Here is a 13,551-nt window from a genome sequence, read left to right on the forward strand (position 1 = left end):
CTCAAAGGCACATGGGCGCTATACATGCATTGCACTGTAACAAATTTGTCACCCCCCCACACACACACACAAAAAGGATCTATTAACATTCTACAAATGGCTAGTCATTTGTGTTTTGGCACATTTCCACTGTCACACAGGAATAGAGGCAGAGCACTCTTGTGCTGACTTGGGTACCTTGGCACAGTATGTATTATGGTTTGATTTCAGAGGCCTGGCACAGCGTGGACATTGCTCTTTCTGTGGTGTGGGCAGGATAATTTTGATGTGTTTCTGTTGTTGCTGAAAAATTCCAACCAGTCTGAAGGTTGCTTTGCCCCATTATGGACACACCAACCTCCTTGTGTCATTTGGCCTGAGGTTGAAACAGAGTTCTCTAACCCTGCTATGGCCATGGTGTTAATCGATTTTATGGCTAGTGGGATTGCTGATAGAAGGTGCAATGTGATATGAATGCACTGGAGGAAATGCACCATTTGAAGAAGGTTAGGAAACATAATAACATATTTCAGATGTTTAGACCTAAGAAATGTTAGCTGTGTCTTATGTCCGCTTTCTTCTTTGAGCAGTTGCTTTAATATAAACATGTTTTTCTACGTCTTTTTCTTCTGTTTCTTGTCTTATTCATAATGTTTAAACAGAAGCCATCTTCAAAATAAATTGGCGCCAATGCCCTTCTTGTAGGAAACAGTGCTGCTAGAGAGAATTATTCCTTTCTTTAACACTTGCGTTGTTCTCGTTTCTTCTCATCCAGGGCCCCACATTGCCTCCCCAATGAGATTAACCTCTGTACAGGTACGTCAGCAGTCAGAGCCGAGTCCCACCAGCTGTACTCTGGTGACAACACACAGGTTGGCCTGTGATCGATCAGGTAATGGTTGAGGTAGCTCTCTTCGAGGCCCCTGGCTACTACCCCATTGGCTTGGTCTTGTAGAATGAGCAAAGAGCAAGCACGAGTCAAGCTGTACATTTTTGTGACTGAACCTCCATATAACTCTGAGGTATAATAGTAGTCTCCTTCATCTTCACCCACAAAGGCTGATGAGACTTCTTCAATTTCATAAGGGTATGCCTTCCGTGGCATTCCATACAGCTCTGGGTGCAGTGTGGCCACCAGATCACACAGAATTTCTTCTCCTACAGGGGCCACAAACTCCTGATCAATATCAGCACAGAAGATGTATTCAACTTCCCTGTGGATAGGATTTCTGATGGCATCGGCGAGCAGAGCCATGCGGCGGTGGGCCAACCTGTCCCACCCAGGCAACTCTGCAACAGGAACCACCTTCAGCTTTCGTTCATGCCCCAATGCAATGTGAGGCTCCACAGAATGAGGATTGTCTGTGAGAATGTAGTAAGTGACCTTTCGACCAGGAAGAAAGTACATTTCAGCAGAGGACAGAAAACGTCTCAGGAACTGGGCATAGGTTCCAATGACAAGTACCACGAGACCTGTATGGATTCCTTCTTGTGCAAATTTAGCTCTACGCCAAGCTGAGTTGCTGGTGTCACCCCACACTAAAGGAGCACCCCATGGTGTCTCAAGAGGGAATTTCTGTCCAAAAGCCTGAGCAGCTGCAACATCTGTTATTCCTTCCCCACTCTCATATCCATGAATGATTGGATGAAGTGGTTCCATCCTGACAGTAGACTTTCGACCATGGAGATAATCTGTTGAGGAAAAACATACTTTGTTTTTTTTTTTTCAACAAAAACAATATAATCTGTGGGAGAAACTAGAAACAGTCAGTCCCAGTTTATGATCTGGCATTAGTTTTATTGTCTCCTATGTGTTATAATTCTAGTGTTTATACTATGGGTGGTAATCCTAGTGTCATTCTGCTTGGGACTCCAGTGAGGGCGGTCACATCTCCTCCTCTCTCCTCTATCTCTGCTCCAACCTTGAAGTCCCCTACTTCACCAGACTGTGAATTCTTCAAACTATATTGGATTAACCATGGAACTGATCAGCTGGTCTCTGAACGCTATTGACACCATTTTTTCAACAAGGGAATCAGGGCTGGGGCACCCTGCGTGCCCAGAGGGAACCTACCCTGCGGGCTATGTTCTTGACTCCTGGGAGACTTGGCGTGTCGCATGCTTTGCGCCATTCTCTGTGGAGGATGTCAAGGATTTATTTATATTTGGTTTCATTGTAGGAGGGCTGGTACTTATTAGTTTATGTGCTGCCCTGACCTGCCGGAAAATTGGCAAGACGGCTGCCACCAGAACCACGACCCATCACTTGTCTGTCATGATTAATGAGTTGGGCAAAGCGATACATTCTCAGACTGCGTTTACCCTTGAACTCAGATGCAAAATGGATAACATCTCGGAGCAAATGCACACCTTGCAAAGGAAGATGTCGGAGACCAGGGAATATCCATAAATGGTTGGGTTGTTCATGTGAAGCTGTAAAGGTGTTTTTCACTGCTCAGCCATAAACATGGCAGGCTTATCAGCCTCTGAAGGACAAAATGCCCCGTTGTTTTCCTCCAGAAGAATTTCTAAGGCCTTGGTGAACATTTGGCTGCCTTCTTATCTTCTCCAACTCCAGCACACATGGACAGAAACTGACTCACACATGGACAGAGACTGAAAGCATGCTCCCCCCTCCTGTCCTCATCCCGCACCCCATCCCAGCCCCGCTCCCACCACTCCCTTCCCTCTCCGGGGTGCTGCACAGTTTTAGCTGCTGTAGGTCCCCGTTCCCCCCCCAAGCTGGCGGCGGTGCGACTACATGTTACTGCGGCTCCCCCACACTCACATCGTCTCAATTTGGAAAACGGACTGTTTGAAGTTTAGTGCACATAAACAATGTCAAATGTATATGTGTTGTCTTAATTCTGATGTGTGCCATTATTGCGGTAAACAAGTAATAATTGTGGCTTAATTGCTGTATCTTGTCTGTGGTAATTTGAGTGTGGACGTAATCTCGTTGTTGTTGCACTCGTGTAATGACAATGACAATAAATCTCATCTATCAATCTATCCATCCATGTGGTGGAAGATAACTGATTTTCTTTTTTTGAGCATATGTGTTTTTAGTCAATTTTCATGCATGATTTTATTTATGACTTGCATATTATTGTGCTTTTTATTGTTGTTTTTATTGCTTTGGTTTTACAGCACACTTTGAAGTTTAAAAATAATCATACTTCTGCCTGTGTGATTGACAAGATTGCTGACACCTATGTAGATTTGCGGGAGTGTAGGGCAGGTTTATCCATAATACCCCCATTACGTTTTTGAAATTTTTGCAAATTTATTAAAAATAAAAACTAAGAAATCACATGTACATAAGTATTCACACCCTTTGCTCAATACTTTGTTGATACACCTTTGGCAGCAATTGCAGCCTCAAGTCTTCTTGAATATGACGCCACAAACTCCATCAAGTTGGATGGGGAGTGTTGGTGTACAACCCTAATTCTAATGAAGTTGGGACGTTGTGTAAAATGTGAATAAAACAGAATACAATGATTTGCAAATCCTCTTCAACCTATATTCAATTGAATACACCACAAAGACAAGATATTGTCTATCCCAGCACTTATGAGGCACGAGGCAGGGTACACGCTGGACAGGACGCCTGTCTATCATAGGGCCACATATAGACAGAGAAACGCATTCACACCCGCACACACACCTACAATCAATTTAAAGTATCCACTACACTAACCTGTATGTCTTTGGATATAGGAGGAAGCCAGAGAACCCAGAGGGAACCCACACAAGCACGAGAATAACATGCAAACTCTACACAGAAAGGCCTCAAGTGGGATGTGATCCCACGACCTTGTTGCTGTGAAACAACAGTGCTAACCACTAAGTCATGACTTAGTGGTTAGCACTGTTGTTAGTGATGTAGATGTAGCGACAAACTGTGTTAGCTGACAATGGTTTTCTGAAGTGTTCCTGAGCTCACATGGTAAGAACCTTTACACAATGATGTCAGTTTTTAATGCAATACCGCCTGAGGGATCGAAGGTCAGGGGCATTCGATGTTGGTTTTCGGCCTTGCCGCTTATGAATAGAAAGCTCTCCAGATTCTCTGAATCTTCTGATTATATTATGGACTGTGGATGATGGAATCCCTAAATTCCTTGCAATTGAACGTTGAGAAACATTGTTCTTAAAGTGTTGGACTATTTTTTTCATGCAGTTGTTCACAAAGTGGTGATCCTTGCCCCATCTTTGCTTGTGAACAGCTGAGCCTTTTTGGGATGCTCCTTTTATACCCAATCATGACACTCACCTGTTTCCAATTAACCTGTTCACCTGTGGAATGTTCCAAACAGATGTTCTTTGAGCATTCATCAACATTCCCAGCCACTGTACCAGAGGCTTCCAGTGGATTGTTTGCTGTTGTGACGCTCTTCCAAGCTTTACACGGTTGTATACGTTTCTTTTATTTCTGTTTAGCACTCTTCTGGTTGTTAAGTGTATCTACACTGAATCTTATTTAACTACAGTCCTGTTGTGAATCACTAGCAGTTAGCATTCGCTAGCTAGGTCGACTCACCCCCCCCCCCTTACTTTTATAGCTGTTTCTTTTTTACCTGCTTGATACTTCTGTTAGTTTTTGAGTGTAACTGCTGTGAATTTTAGGTCATTATTTTACTCCTGTGTAAATCTTAGGAGTGGTTTTGCTAGCGGTTTGCTTGCGTTAGCTAGTTTGACCCCCGTTTCTTGAATACTTCTGTTAGTTTTTTAGTGTAACTGTTGTGAATTTTAGCTTGGTACTTTACTCTCGTGTTAATCTTAGGAGCCCTATGGGACGCCCCTGCGAGGCGCGTGTCACTGCGGGATTTCCCCACATTGTTATAATTATCGCAGGCGATTATCACATATCACATTTGCAGCGGATCACTGCTGATGTGTTCACGATGCGAGACCCAGCTCTTCATGACACGGGAGCCAGCTGATGTCTTCATGAGACGAGTGCATCAGGTAATTCATGTAAAACATAAAAGGGAGAACAGTAATCCACACCATTTCCTTACTTCCTGGTGTACGTCTAGGTGGAGGCTAAATCCACTCTTTATAACAGGAATTAAGTATTATCAATTGTGGGGTTTTTTTTCCTCCGCTGCTGTGTGCATAACTTTCCATGTGCTCGCACTGCATTCATGCATGTGAACACGAGCGCGCACAAAACCATTGCCGCAGTTTCATGCACGACTGTCCAACCGTGCGTTCCTCCAAACAGCAGGTGGAATGTTTCGTGGTTCCCCATTTCGTTTCTGGTTTGCGGATTGTCTTCTGGTTGTCAGTCTGTTTACACCGGACTGAGACCTATATAAAACCTACAAGATCATGACATTTTGTCAGTTCTCACAAATCTTGGCTGGTCTCTGTTGTGATCTGTTATTTACACCAAGTTTGCATTGCAACAGAATTGGGCAAGTGAAAAATATGTTAATATCCACGATCATTGATGCAACCCCATGTAGAGTCAATTGAGAGTCTATTACGACCCATAAGATCAAGTTGGGAGTGAGTTGAGACGTGAGAGTTTATCAAGGCCGATTATGAGACCCATGTATCTGTTAACTGGTCGCACAACTTCTGCGAGTCTTCTAAACATTTCAATACACTCGCACACCTGTTGAAAACCAATGGGGAGTGATGGAAAGTGATGGCGACCAAGAGAGGTCTTTTTCGGATGATGGAGACCCCATTGTGACCAGCCTGCAACTCCAGTGGGAGTCAGTGAGAGTGACGGTGAGCAGAGGGCCATTTTTCGCAACTCAGCCATGGACTCGGTGTAAATGGGGTGTTAGCTCTCAGTTGATATGGTCCTTCCAGCAGTATCCAAGAATCATCCTGTTGTGTTTTGATTACAAATGTGTGTGTTGATTTGGTTAAATAACAAATATTAAACTAAGTTAATTGTGAGATGCATTTCAAAATAAAGGCACATACTGTGTCTTGCATTAAGGGCTTTGCATCTCGGGAAATTCTGGTGTGGATGTGTAGTGAGGGTACTCGATTTAACTGATGCCTCTGTGAAACCCACTGGGAGTCCATGTGTGGATCAGGACTAATGCATGTGCATAGTAGTGTGAAAATATGTTTTTAATAGAATGTTTTTTTTAACATGTATGGTGGGGGGACATGACCCCCCCCCCCCAGTTTCCTTGCTTGTTATCTCACACCACCAAACCAGAATCGAAAGAGATCTTTCTGAAAAGGACTAAAAAGAGAAATAAAAGGTTGTATTTCCCACATTACTGTAATTTACTTTATAAGTGCTACAAACAGCGTCCTAGCAGAAAGTGTTACCTCAGAATTACTCAGTACACTTACATATGATGAGAATCAGGATAAAGAAGTACAGGAACAGTTTTATTCTTGTTACTCTGGCAGGTCCTGTTTGAGGGACAAACACAAACACATGCAAAGAAATATGTGATGTGGAGTTAAAAAACCAAACAAGCTGGTGAAATGTCAAGCTATATAGAAATGCTTTGATCCTTAGACTCATGTTGAAGTATGCATGATGGTGAGACTTCAATGATCAAAGAAATAAAAATAATAAATGGTGATGAGCAAATTTAAAATATATCAGGCCCCGATTCATTTCATTTATATAGCACCAAATCACAACAAAGTTGCCTCAAGGTGCGTCACACAAGTAAGGTCTAACTTTACTAAGCCCCAGAGCAGAGGTCTCAAACTTGTTCCAGAAAGGGCAGAGAGGATGCAGGTTCTCTTTGCAACAACCCACTCCATCAGGTGATTTTACTGATTAACATCACTTTGACCAGGTGGAATCAGTTAATCAGTGAAATCACCTGGTGGAGTGGGTGGTTGCAAAGAGAACCTGCACCGTCTCTGCCCTTTCTGGCATGAGTTTGAGACCTCTGCCCCAGAGCAAGCACACAGGCAACAGGGGTAAGGAACAACTCCCTCTGATGATTTGAGGAAGAAACCTCAAGCAGACCGGAATCAAAGGGGCGACCCTCTGCCTGGGCCATGGTACTGACACGCTTGACAACAGGAAATTTTTGGAGTCCATGCTGGTGTCCAGGACGGGTGAGCTGGCTGGGGAGGGGAGGGGTGGGGGTTTGGGTTCATACACTCAACAAAAATATAAACGCAACACTTTTGGTTTTGCTCCCATTTTGTATGAGATGAACTCAAAGATCTAAAACTTTTTCCACATACACAATATCACCATTTCCCTCAAATATTGTTCACAAACCAGTCTAAATCTGTGATAGTGAGCACTTCTCCTTTGCTGAGATAATCCATCCCACCTCACAGGTGTGCCATACCAAGTTGGTCCACTCCTCTTCAATGGCTGTGCGAAGTTGCTGGATATTGGCAGGAACTGGTACACGCTGTCGTATACGCCGGTCCAGAGCATCCCAAACATACTCAATGGGTGACATGTCCGGTGAATATGCCGGCCATGCAAGAACTGGGACATTTTCAGCTTCCAAGAATTGTGTACAGATCCTTGCAACATGGGGCTGTGCATTATCCTGCTGCAACATGAGGTGATGTTCTTGGATGTATGGCACAACAATGGGCCTCAGGATCTCGTCACGGTATCTCTGTGCTTTCAAAATGCCATCAATAAAATGCACCTGTGTTCTTCGTCCATAACAGACGCCTGCCCATACCATAACCCCACCGCCACCATGTGCCACTCGATCCACAACATTGACATCAGAAAACCGCTCACCCACACGACGCCATACACGCTGTCTGCCATCTGCCCTGAACAGTGTGAACCGGGATTCATCCGTGAAGAGAACACCTCTCCAACGTGCCAAACGCCAGCGAATGTGAGCATTTGCCCACTCAAGTCGGTTACGACGACGAACTGGAGTCAGGTCGAGACCCCTATGAGGACGACGAGCATGCAGATGAGCTTCCCTGAGACGGTTTCTGACAGTTTGTGCAGAAATTCTTTGGTTATGCAAACCGATTGTTTCAGCAGCTGTCCGAGTGGCTGGTCTCAGACGATCTTGGAGGTAAACATGCTGGATGTGGAGGTCCTGGGCTGGTGTGGTTACACGTGGTCTGCGGTTGTGAGGCTGGTTGGATGTACTGCCAAATTCTCTGAAACGCCTTTGGAGACGGCTTATGGTAGAGAAATGAACATTCAATACACGAGCAACAGCTCCGGTTGACATTCCTGCTGTCAGCACGCCAATTGCACGCTCCCTCAAATCTTGCGACATCTTTGGCATTGTGCTGTGTGATAAAACTGCACCTTTCAGAGTGGCCTTTTATTGTGGGCAGTCTAAGGCACACCTGTGCACTAATCATGGTGTCTAATCAGCATCTTGATATGGCACACCTGTGAGGTGGGATGGATTATCTCAGCAAAGGAGAAGTGCTCACTATCACAGATTTAGACTGGTTTGTGAACAATATTTGAGGGAAATGGTGATATTGTGTATGTGGAAAAAGTTTTAGATCTTTGAGTTCATCTCATACAAAATGGGAGCAAAACCAAAAGTGTTGCGTTTAGATTTTTGTTGAGTGTAGATCCCGTCTGTTTCATGGCCGTTGCAGAAGAAGACACCCACTGCCACTTCTGGATGGAGCCGCACCTCAGACAGAGAGAAAATAGCAAAATCAAGCAGCAGAAAGACAACAAATACAGTATGATTTGTCAGCATTAAGCAACAAGAAAACAGAAGAAATACTAAGGTGATCACTGGCCACTAGCCCTAAGGTTCACTAAAAGACCCAGAATTTAGATAAAGTTGAGGCCGCAGCCCACTCAGTTTCCTAATAAAATGAATTTAAAAGGGTATGAAGCATAGTAACATACTATGCCAGTATGTTAGCCATACGAAAGGGAAAGTAAGTGCGTCTTAAATCTGGAGTTGAAAGTCTCTACAGAATCTGACTGTTTTATTGATGCAGGCAGATCATTCCACAGAACAGGGGCACGATAAGAGAAAGCTCTGTGACCCACAGACTTTTTATTCACCCTAGGGACACAAAGTAGTCCTGCACCCTGAGAACGCAGAACCCAGGGCCCAATCTCCTATTTAATATAACAAAGCTTCTGTGATTGTAAGTTTTTTCTACAAAATGATCCAAAGATTCATCAAATCAAATGCAGTGTTTCATTTATCACATATTTAGAAGTCAGTTTGGACACAGGCCACCACAGTAACAGAGTTCAGTCCACTTGAGGGATTTATTTCTACACCCTTCTGCAAGATATCTATAACCTGCTCCCTTATCAGATCCATCTGATCTTGCAGGACATTGCAACTTGTCTGTCCTCTTTTCCTGACACAGTACTGTACATACATAATGTCCAATTAATGTTAGCTTTTTATCCATTCTGGGAGAATACTGTTCACACAAACACAAGAAAATTAATCATGAAAGAATAGCCTAGAATGAGATCCAGCTAATCACCTACAGTGATTTTCAGGACCCACACCCATCACCACAGAATGAACTAATACAACCCCAATTCCAATGAAGTTGGGACGTTATGAAAAATGTAAATTAAAAACAGAATACAATGATTTGCAAATCCTTTTCAACCTATATTCAATTGATTACACCACAAAGACAAGATATTTAATTTTCAAACTGATAAACTTTATTGTTTTTGTGCAAATATTTGCCCATTTTGAAATGGATGCCTGCAACACGTTTCAAAAAAAGCTGGGACAGTGGTATGTTTACCACTGTGTTACATCACTGTTCCTTCTAACAACACTCAATAAGCATTTGGGATCTGAGGACACTAATTGTTGAAGCTTTGTAGGTGGAATTCTTTCCCATTCTTGCTTGATGTACAGCTTCAGTTGTTCAACAGTCCGGGGTCTCTGTTGTCGCATTTTGCGCTTCATAATGCGCCACACATTTTCAATGGGCGACAGGTCTGGACTACAGGCAGGCCAGTCTAGTACCCACACTCTTTTACTACGAAGCCACACTGTTGTAACATGTGCAGAATGTGGCTTGGCATTGTCTTGCTGAAATAAGCAGGGACGTCCCTGAAATAGACGTTGCTTGGATGGCAGCATGTGTTGCTCCAAAACCTGGATGTACCTTTCAGCATTGATGATGCCATCATAGATGTGTAAGTTGCCCATGCCGTGGGCACTAACACACCCCCATACCATCACAGATGCTGGCTTTTGAACTTTGCGCTGGTAACAATCTGGATGGTCTTTTTCCTCTTTTGTCCGGAGGGCACGATGTCCATGATTTCCAAAAACAATTTGAAATGAGGACTCATCAGACCACATTTCAAATGAGCTCGGGCCCAGAGAAGGCGGCGGCATTTCTGGATGTTGTTGATGTATGGCTTTCACTTTGCATGGTAGAGTTTTAACTTGCACTTGTAGATGTAGCAACAAACTGTGTTAACTGACAATGGTTTTCTGAAGTGTTCCTGAGCCCACGCAGTAAGATCCTTTACACAGTGATGTCAGTTTTTAATGCAGTGCTGCCTGAGGGATCAAAGGTCATGGGCATTCAATGTTGGTTTTTGGCCTTGCTGCTTACGTGTAGAAAATTCAGATTCTCTGAATCTTCTGATTATGTTATGGACTGTAGATGATGGAATCCCTGAATTCCTTGCAAATGAACATTGAGAAACATTGTTCTTAAACTGTTGGACTATTTTTCACTCAGTTGTTCACAAAGTGGTGATCCTTGCCCCATCTTTGCTTGTGAACAGCTGAGAATTTTGGGGATGCTCCTTTTATACCCAATTATGACACTCACCTGTTTCCCATTAGGTGTTCTTTGAGCATTCATCAACTTTCCCGGTCTTTTGTTGCACCGTCCCAACTTTTTTGAAATGTGTTGCAGGCATCCATTTCAAAATGAGCAAATATTGACACAAAAACAAAAAAAGTCTATCAGTTTGAACATTAAATATCTTGTCTTTGTGGTGTATTCAATTGAATATAGGTTAAAGAGGATTTTCAAATCATTGTATTCTGTTTTTAGTTACATTTTACACAACGTCCCAACTTCATTGGAACTGGGGTTGTATTTCTGCTGGTTTCCCACAGATAATTACAATGGGCACCTCTTTCTGCATGAGTCTGTGCTTGAACACAATGTTTGAAACGTAGCACAGGATTTGACAAAGAGGATTCGTGTAATGTCCTCTAAGTACACAGCTTTTGTAGTTTCTTGTGCGCAAGTAAAACAATAGTAAGGCTTATGTTTATTGACACATGATGAAGAGTGGCGTGGGCCATAAAGTAATGGTTCTACAGATTAGAGACACTAGTCTGCCACTAGTTTACTTGTGACCTTTGAAAGAATATCCATCTATAATTATTAAGGGCCCCTTCACACACTGCGCATTAAGTGCGCATGAAGCAGGAGTTGTGTGCAAACCGTGTACTGTCATCCCTGCCTTGAACACCTTGCACACATGTTGCTACAACTATTTGTGCAGACCAGCGGCTGAAAGACAGAGTGTACGCTATGCAAAATCATTAAACCCTCTCGTGGGAGGTGCTGGCCAAATTTTGACACCTTTCGTTTGGCACTTAGAAAATGTGTAACCAGTTGCACTCTTGACACAACAACAGACTGCAGACAACCACTGTCATACTCGCAGTGAAATTTGTCTAAGTTCCCCACGTGTGTGGCTTTGGTCTGTGCACTGAACTGACAGGAGGTGCGGCTATGACAGAAGCAGCTGTGGTGATCTGTGGATCTGGACATTCCAGCTGGACAACACGTACTGTGTTTGGACGGACGTGGACTAACAACTGTCCACTGTGAGGTGCATGTGTCTGTTTGCTGTTATCACGTGGACATAAATAAAAACATATATCACTGTGGCGATAAGCTGCATTGAGCAACAAGCTGCAGCAAGCGAGGTGTGCACGGAGTGGACATTGACAGCCTGCCAGGTTGAAATGGACCGTCAGATCAGAACATGCAGCAGGCGATCTGACTGTCACATCACCCACGTGAGCTCTGTTCCACATGATGTGGTGTCTGTGCTGTGGTGCACCATCCACAAGACATGCGTGTCGGGTTGACGAGACGCACCTGACCAGTAGATGTGGACAGTAGAGCACACTGCTTCTCATTCATGTCATTTCCTGACTGTATGTCTGTGACCATGGGTCATCACCAGAGGAACAGACGGATCATATTTGTATTGCTCGCTTGATAAATGCAGTGTTTTTACATGGTGTGTGATTTAATTTTTTTTTGTAATACTCGCACGTCCTTCCTGATATGAGGCCTATTCCCGCAGCCTTCAAAGGACAGCTCCGTAGCTCAGTGGTAAAGTTTCTGACTGGCAATCAGAGCTTTTGTAAGGCGTGGGTTTGCGTCCTGTGGGTGCAATGTTTTTTGTTTTTTTTGTTTTTTTTATTCCACATAAGCGGCAAGATGTGGTTCCACAGGTACCGGCTGGTTTTTATTTTGTATTTTTTCCACATGATGCGTGATGTGGTGCACCACGCACTGTTTTGCTGCTCAAAAGACACCAATGTGTGCATGAACTCTCGTGCACACCTGCCCGTTGGCGCAATGTTTCGTGGTGTGCAAATTCGAACTGCTTTGCGCTGTTTCACCGTTTTTGACCAAACTTCGCACTATGTGTGAAGGGGCCTTAAGATTAGAGTGGAAGAGGGGCTGATGGGTGGTTTAGCAACAAGAGCAACATGATGGCACCCCGGATAAGGAAACCAAGCCTCAGTGACGCATTTAAGCTACTGTTTTATCAGCACACTCTCCACTCATCTGTCATCTTTGGTGTGCACACTCTTCCACCACTGTAGAGATTTAGGGGAGACGTGTGCAAGTGATCTTGAGTTATTTATGCACTAAAATTGTGTTCTTGGCCATAGTTTCAGGCCTGGATTTCTTGAAGACAGCGAGAAAAGTGTTTTGGAAGTCCAAATCATGCGTCTTAACCGCAGCAGAGGTTCAACTGAACATAAACGAGCACACAGACACAAATCAAGTGAGGGGAAAAGAGAGACGAGATGGAGCAGCTACATGGTGTGTACTGACCTGTGGGCGTTTTGCAGAACGGGAATGGTGCCATTCTGTGCCCCGCTGGTGAATCAACACACAAACTGTGTCTGAGGCCCAAAAATCACTGTGCTGATCTCACCGTCTTCCTCTGTAGCTTCCACTCTTGTCTCTTCCCGGGAAAATGTGTCGTTGAATCAAAGATCATTTTCTTACCTCTTCCTCCCTTTCAAAATGTTTTCCACCCCCCCTCTTTGCATAGTTTCTTTCTCTCCCCCCACCCCTGTTTCCCTCGCAGGCTTTCAGAGTATTCCGTTTTGGAGGAAAACCAAGGCAACCAGATGTCTGGGGAATTTGGGCAGATGGGCGGAGTTGAGTAGGGAAGGATAAAATAGACAAGGAAAGAAAAGAATTTCAAGATAATGTTTGTTCTTCCCTTTTTCTTATAGAGATAAAAAAAAGGGACATTGCATTATTGTGGATTATTGTTCTTCCAAAAGTGTTGAACATGTAATAGACCGTGTATTGTTACTCAAAGCCCCAGAAGACTTTAGCTGGAGTATAGTGACACAGTAGTCCACAGATATAAATAGCAAG

General features: G+C 43.7%; 1 protein-coding gene across 2 annotated transcripts; it reads right to left on the bottom strand.

The window, feature by feature from the left end:
- Window positions 1-553: 553 nt before the first annotated feature.
- Window positions 554-13,228, bottom strand: LOC117507284 (globoside alpha-1,3-N-acetylgalactosaminyltransferase 1-like). Of its 2 annotated transcripts, XM_034167121.1 has the most exons (4): window positions 12,994-13,228; window positions 8,554-8,573; window positions 6,313-6,377; window positions 554-1,671 (listed from the first exon to the last, which is right to left on the bottom strand). In XM_034167121.1, the coding sequence occupies exon 4, from the start codon at window positions 1,637-1,639 to the stop codon at window positions 719-721; it is 921 nt and encodes a 306-aa protein (XP_034023012.1). In that variant the 5' UTR covers window positions 1,640-1,671; window positions 6,313-6,377; window positions 8,554-8,573; window positions 12,994-13,228; the 3' UTR covers window positions 554-718. The 2 variants fall into 2 exon arrangements, with proteins under 2 accessions (XP_034023012.1, XP_034023011.1); XM_034167120.1 differs by lacking the exon at window positions 8,554-8,573 and having other exon boundaries at window positions 6,313-6,375.
- Window positions 13,229-13,551: the final 323 nt, after the last annotated feature.

The sequence above is a fragment of the Thalassophryne amazonica genome, chromosome 3, assembly GCF_902500255.1.
Source record: "Thalassophryne amazonica chromosome 3, fThaAma1.1, whole genome shotgun sequence".
Taxonomy (NCBI): domain Eukaryota; kingdom Metazoa; phylum Chordata; class Actinopteri; order Batrachoidiformes; family Batrachoididae; genus Thalassophryne; species Thalassophryne amazonica.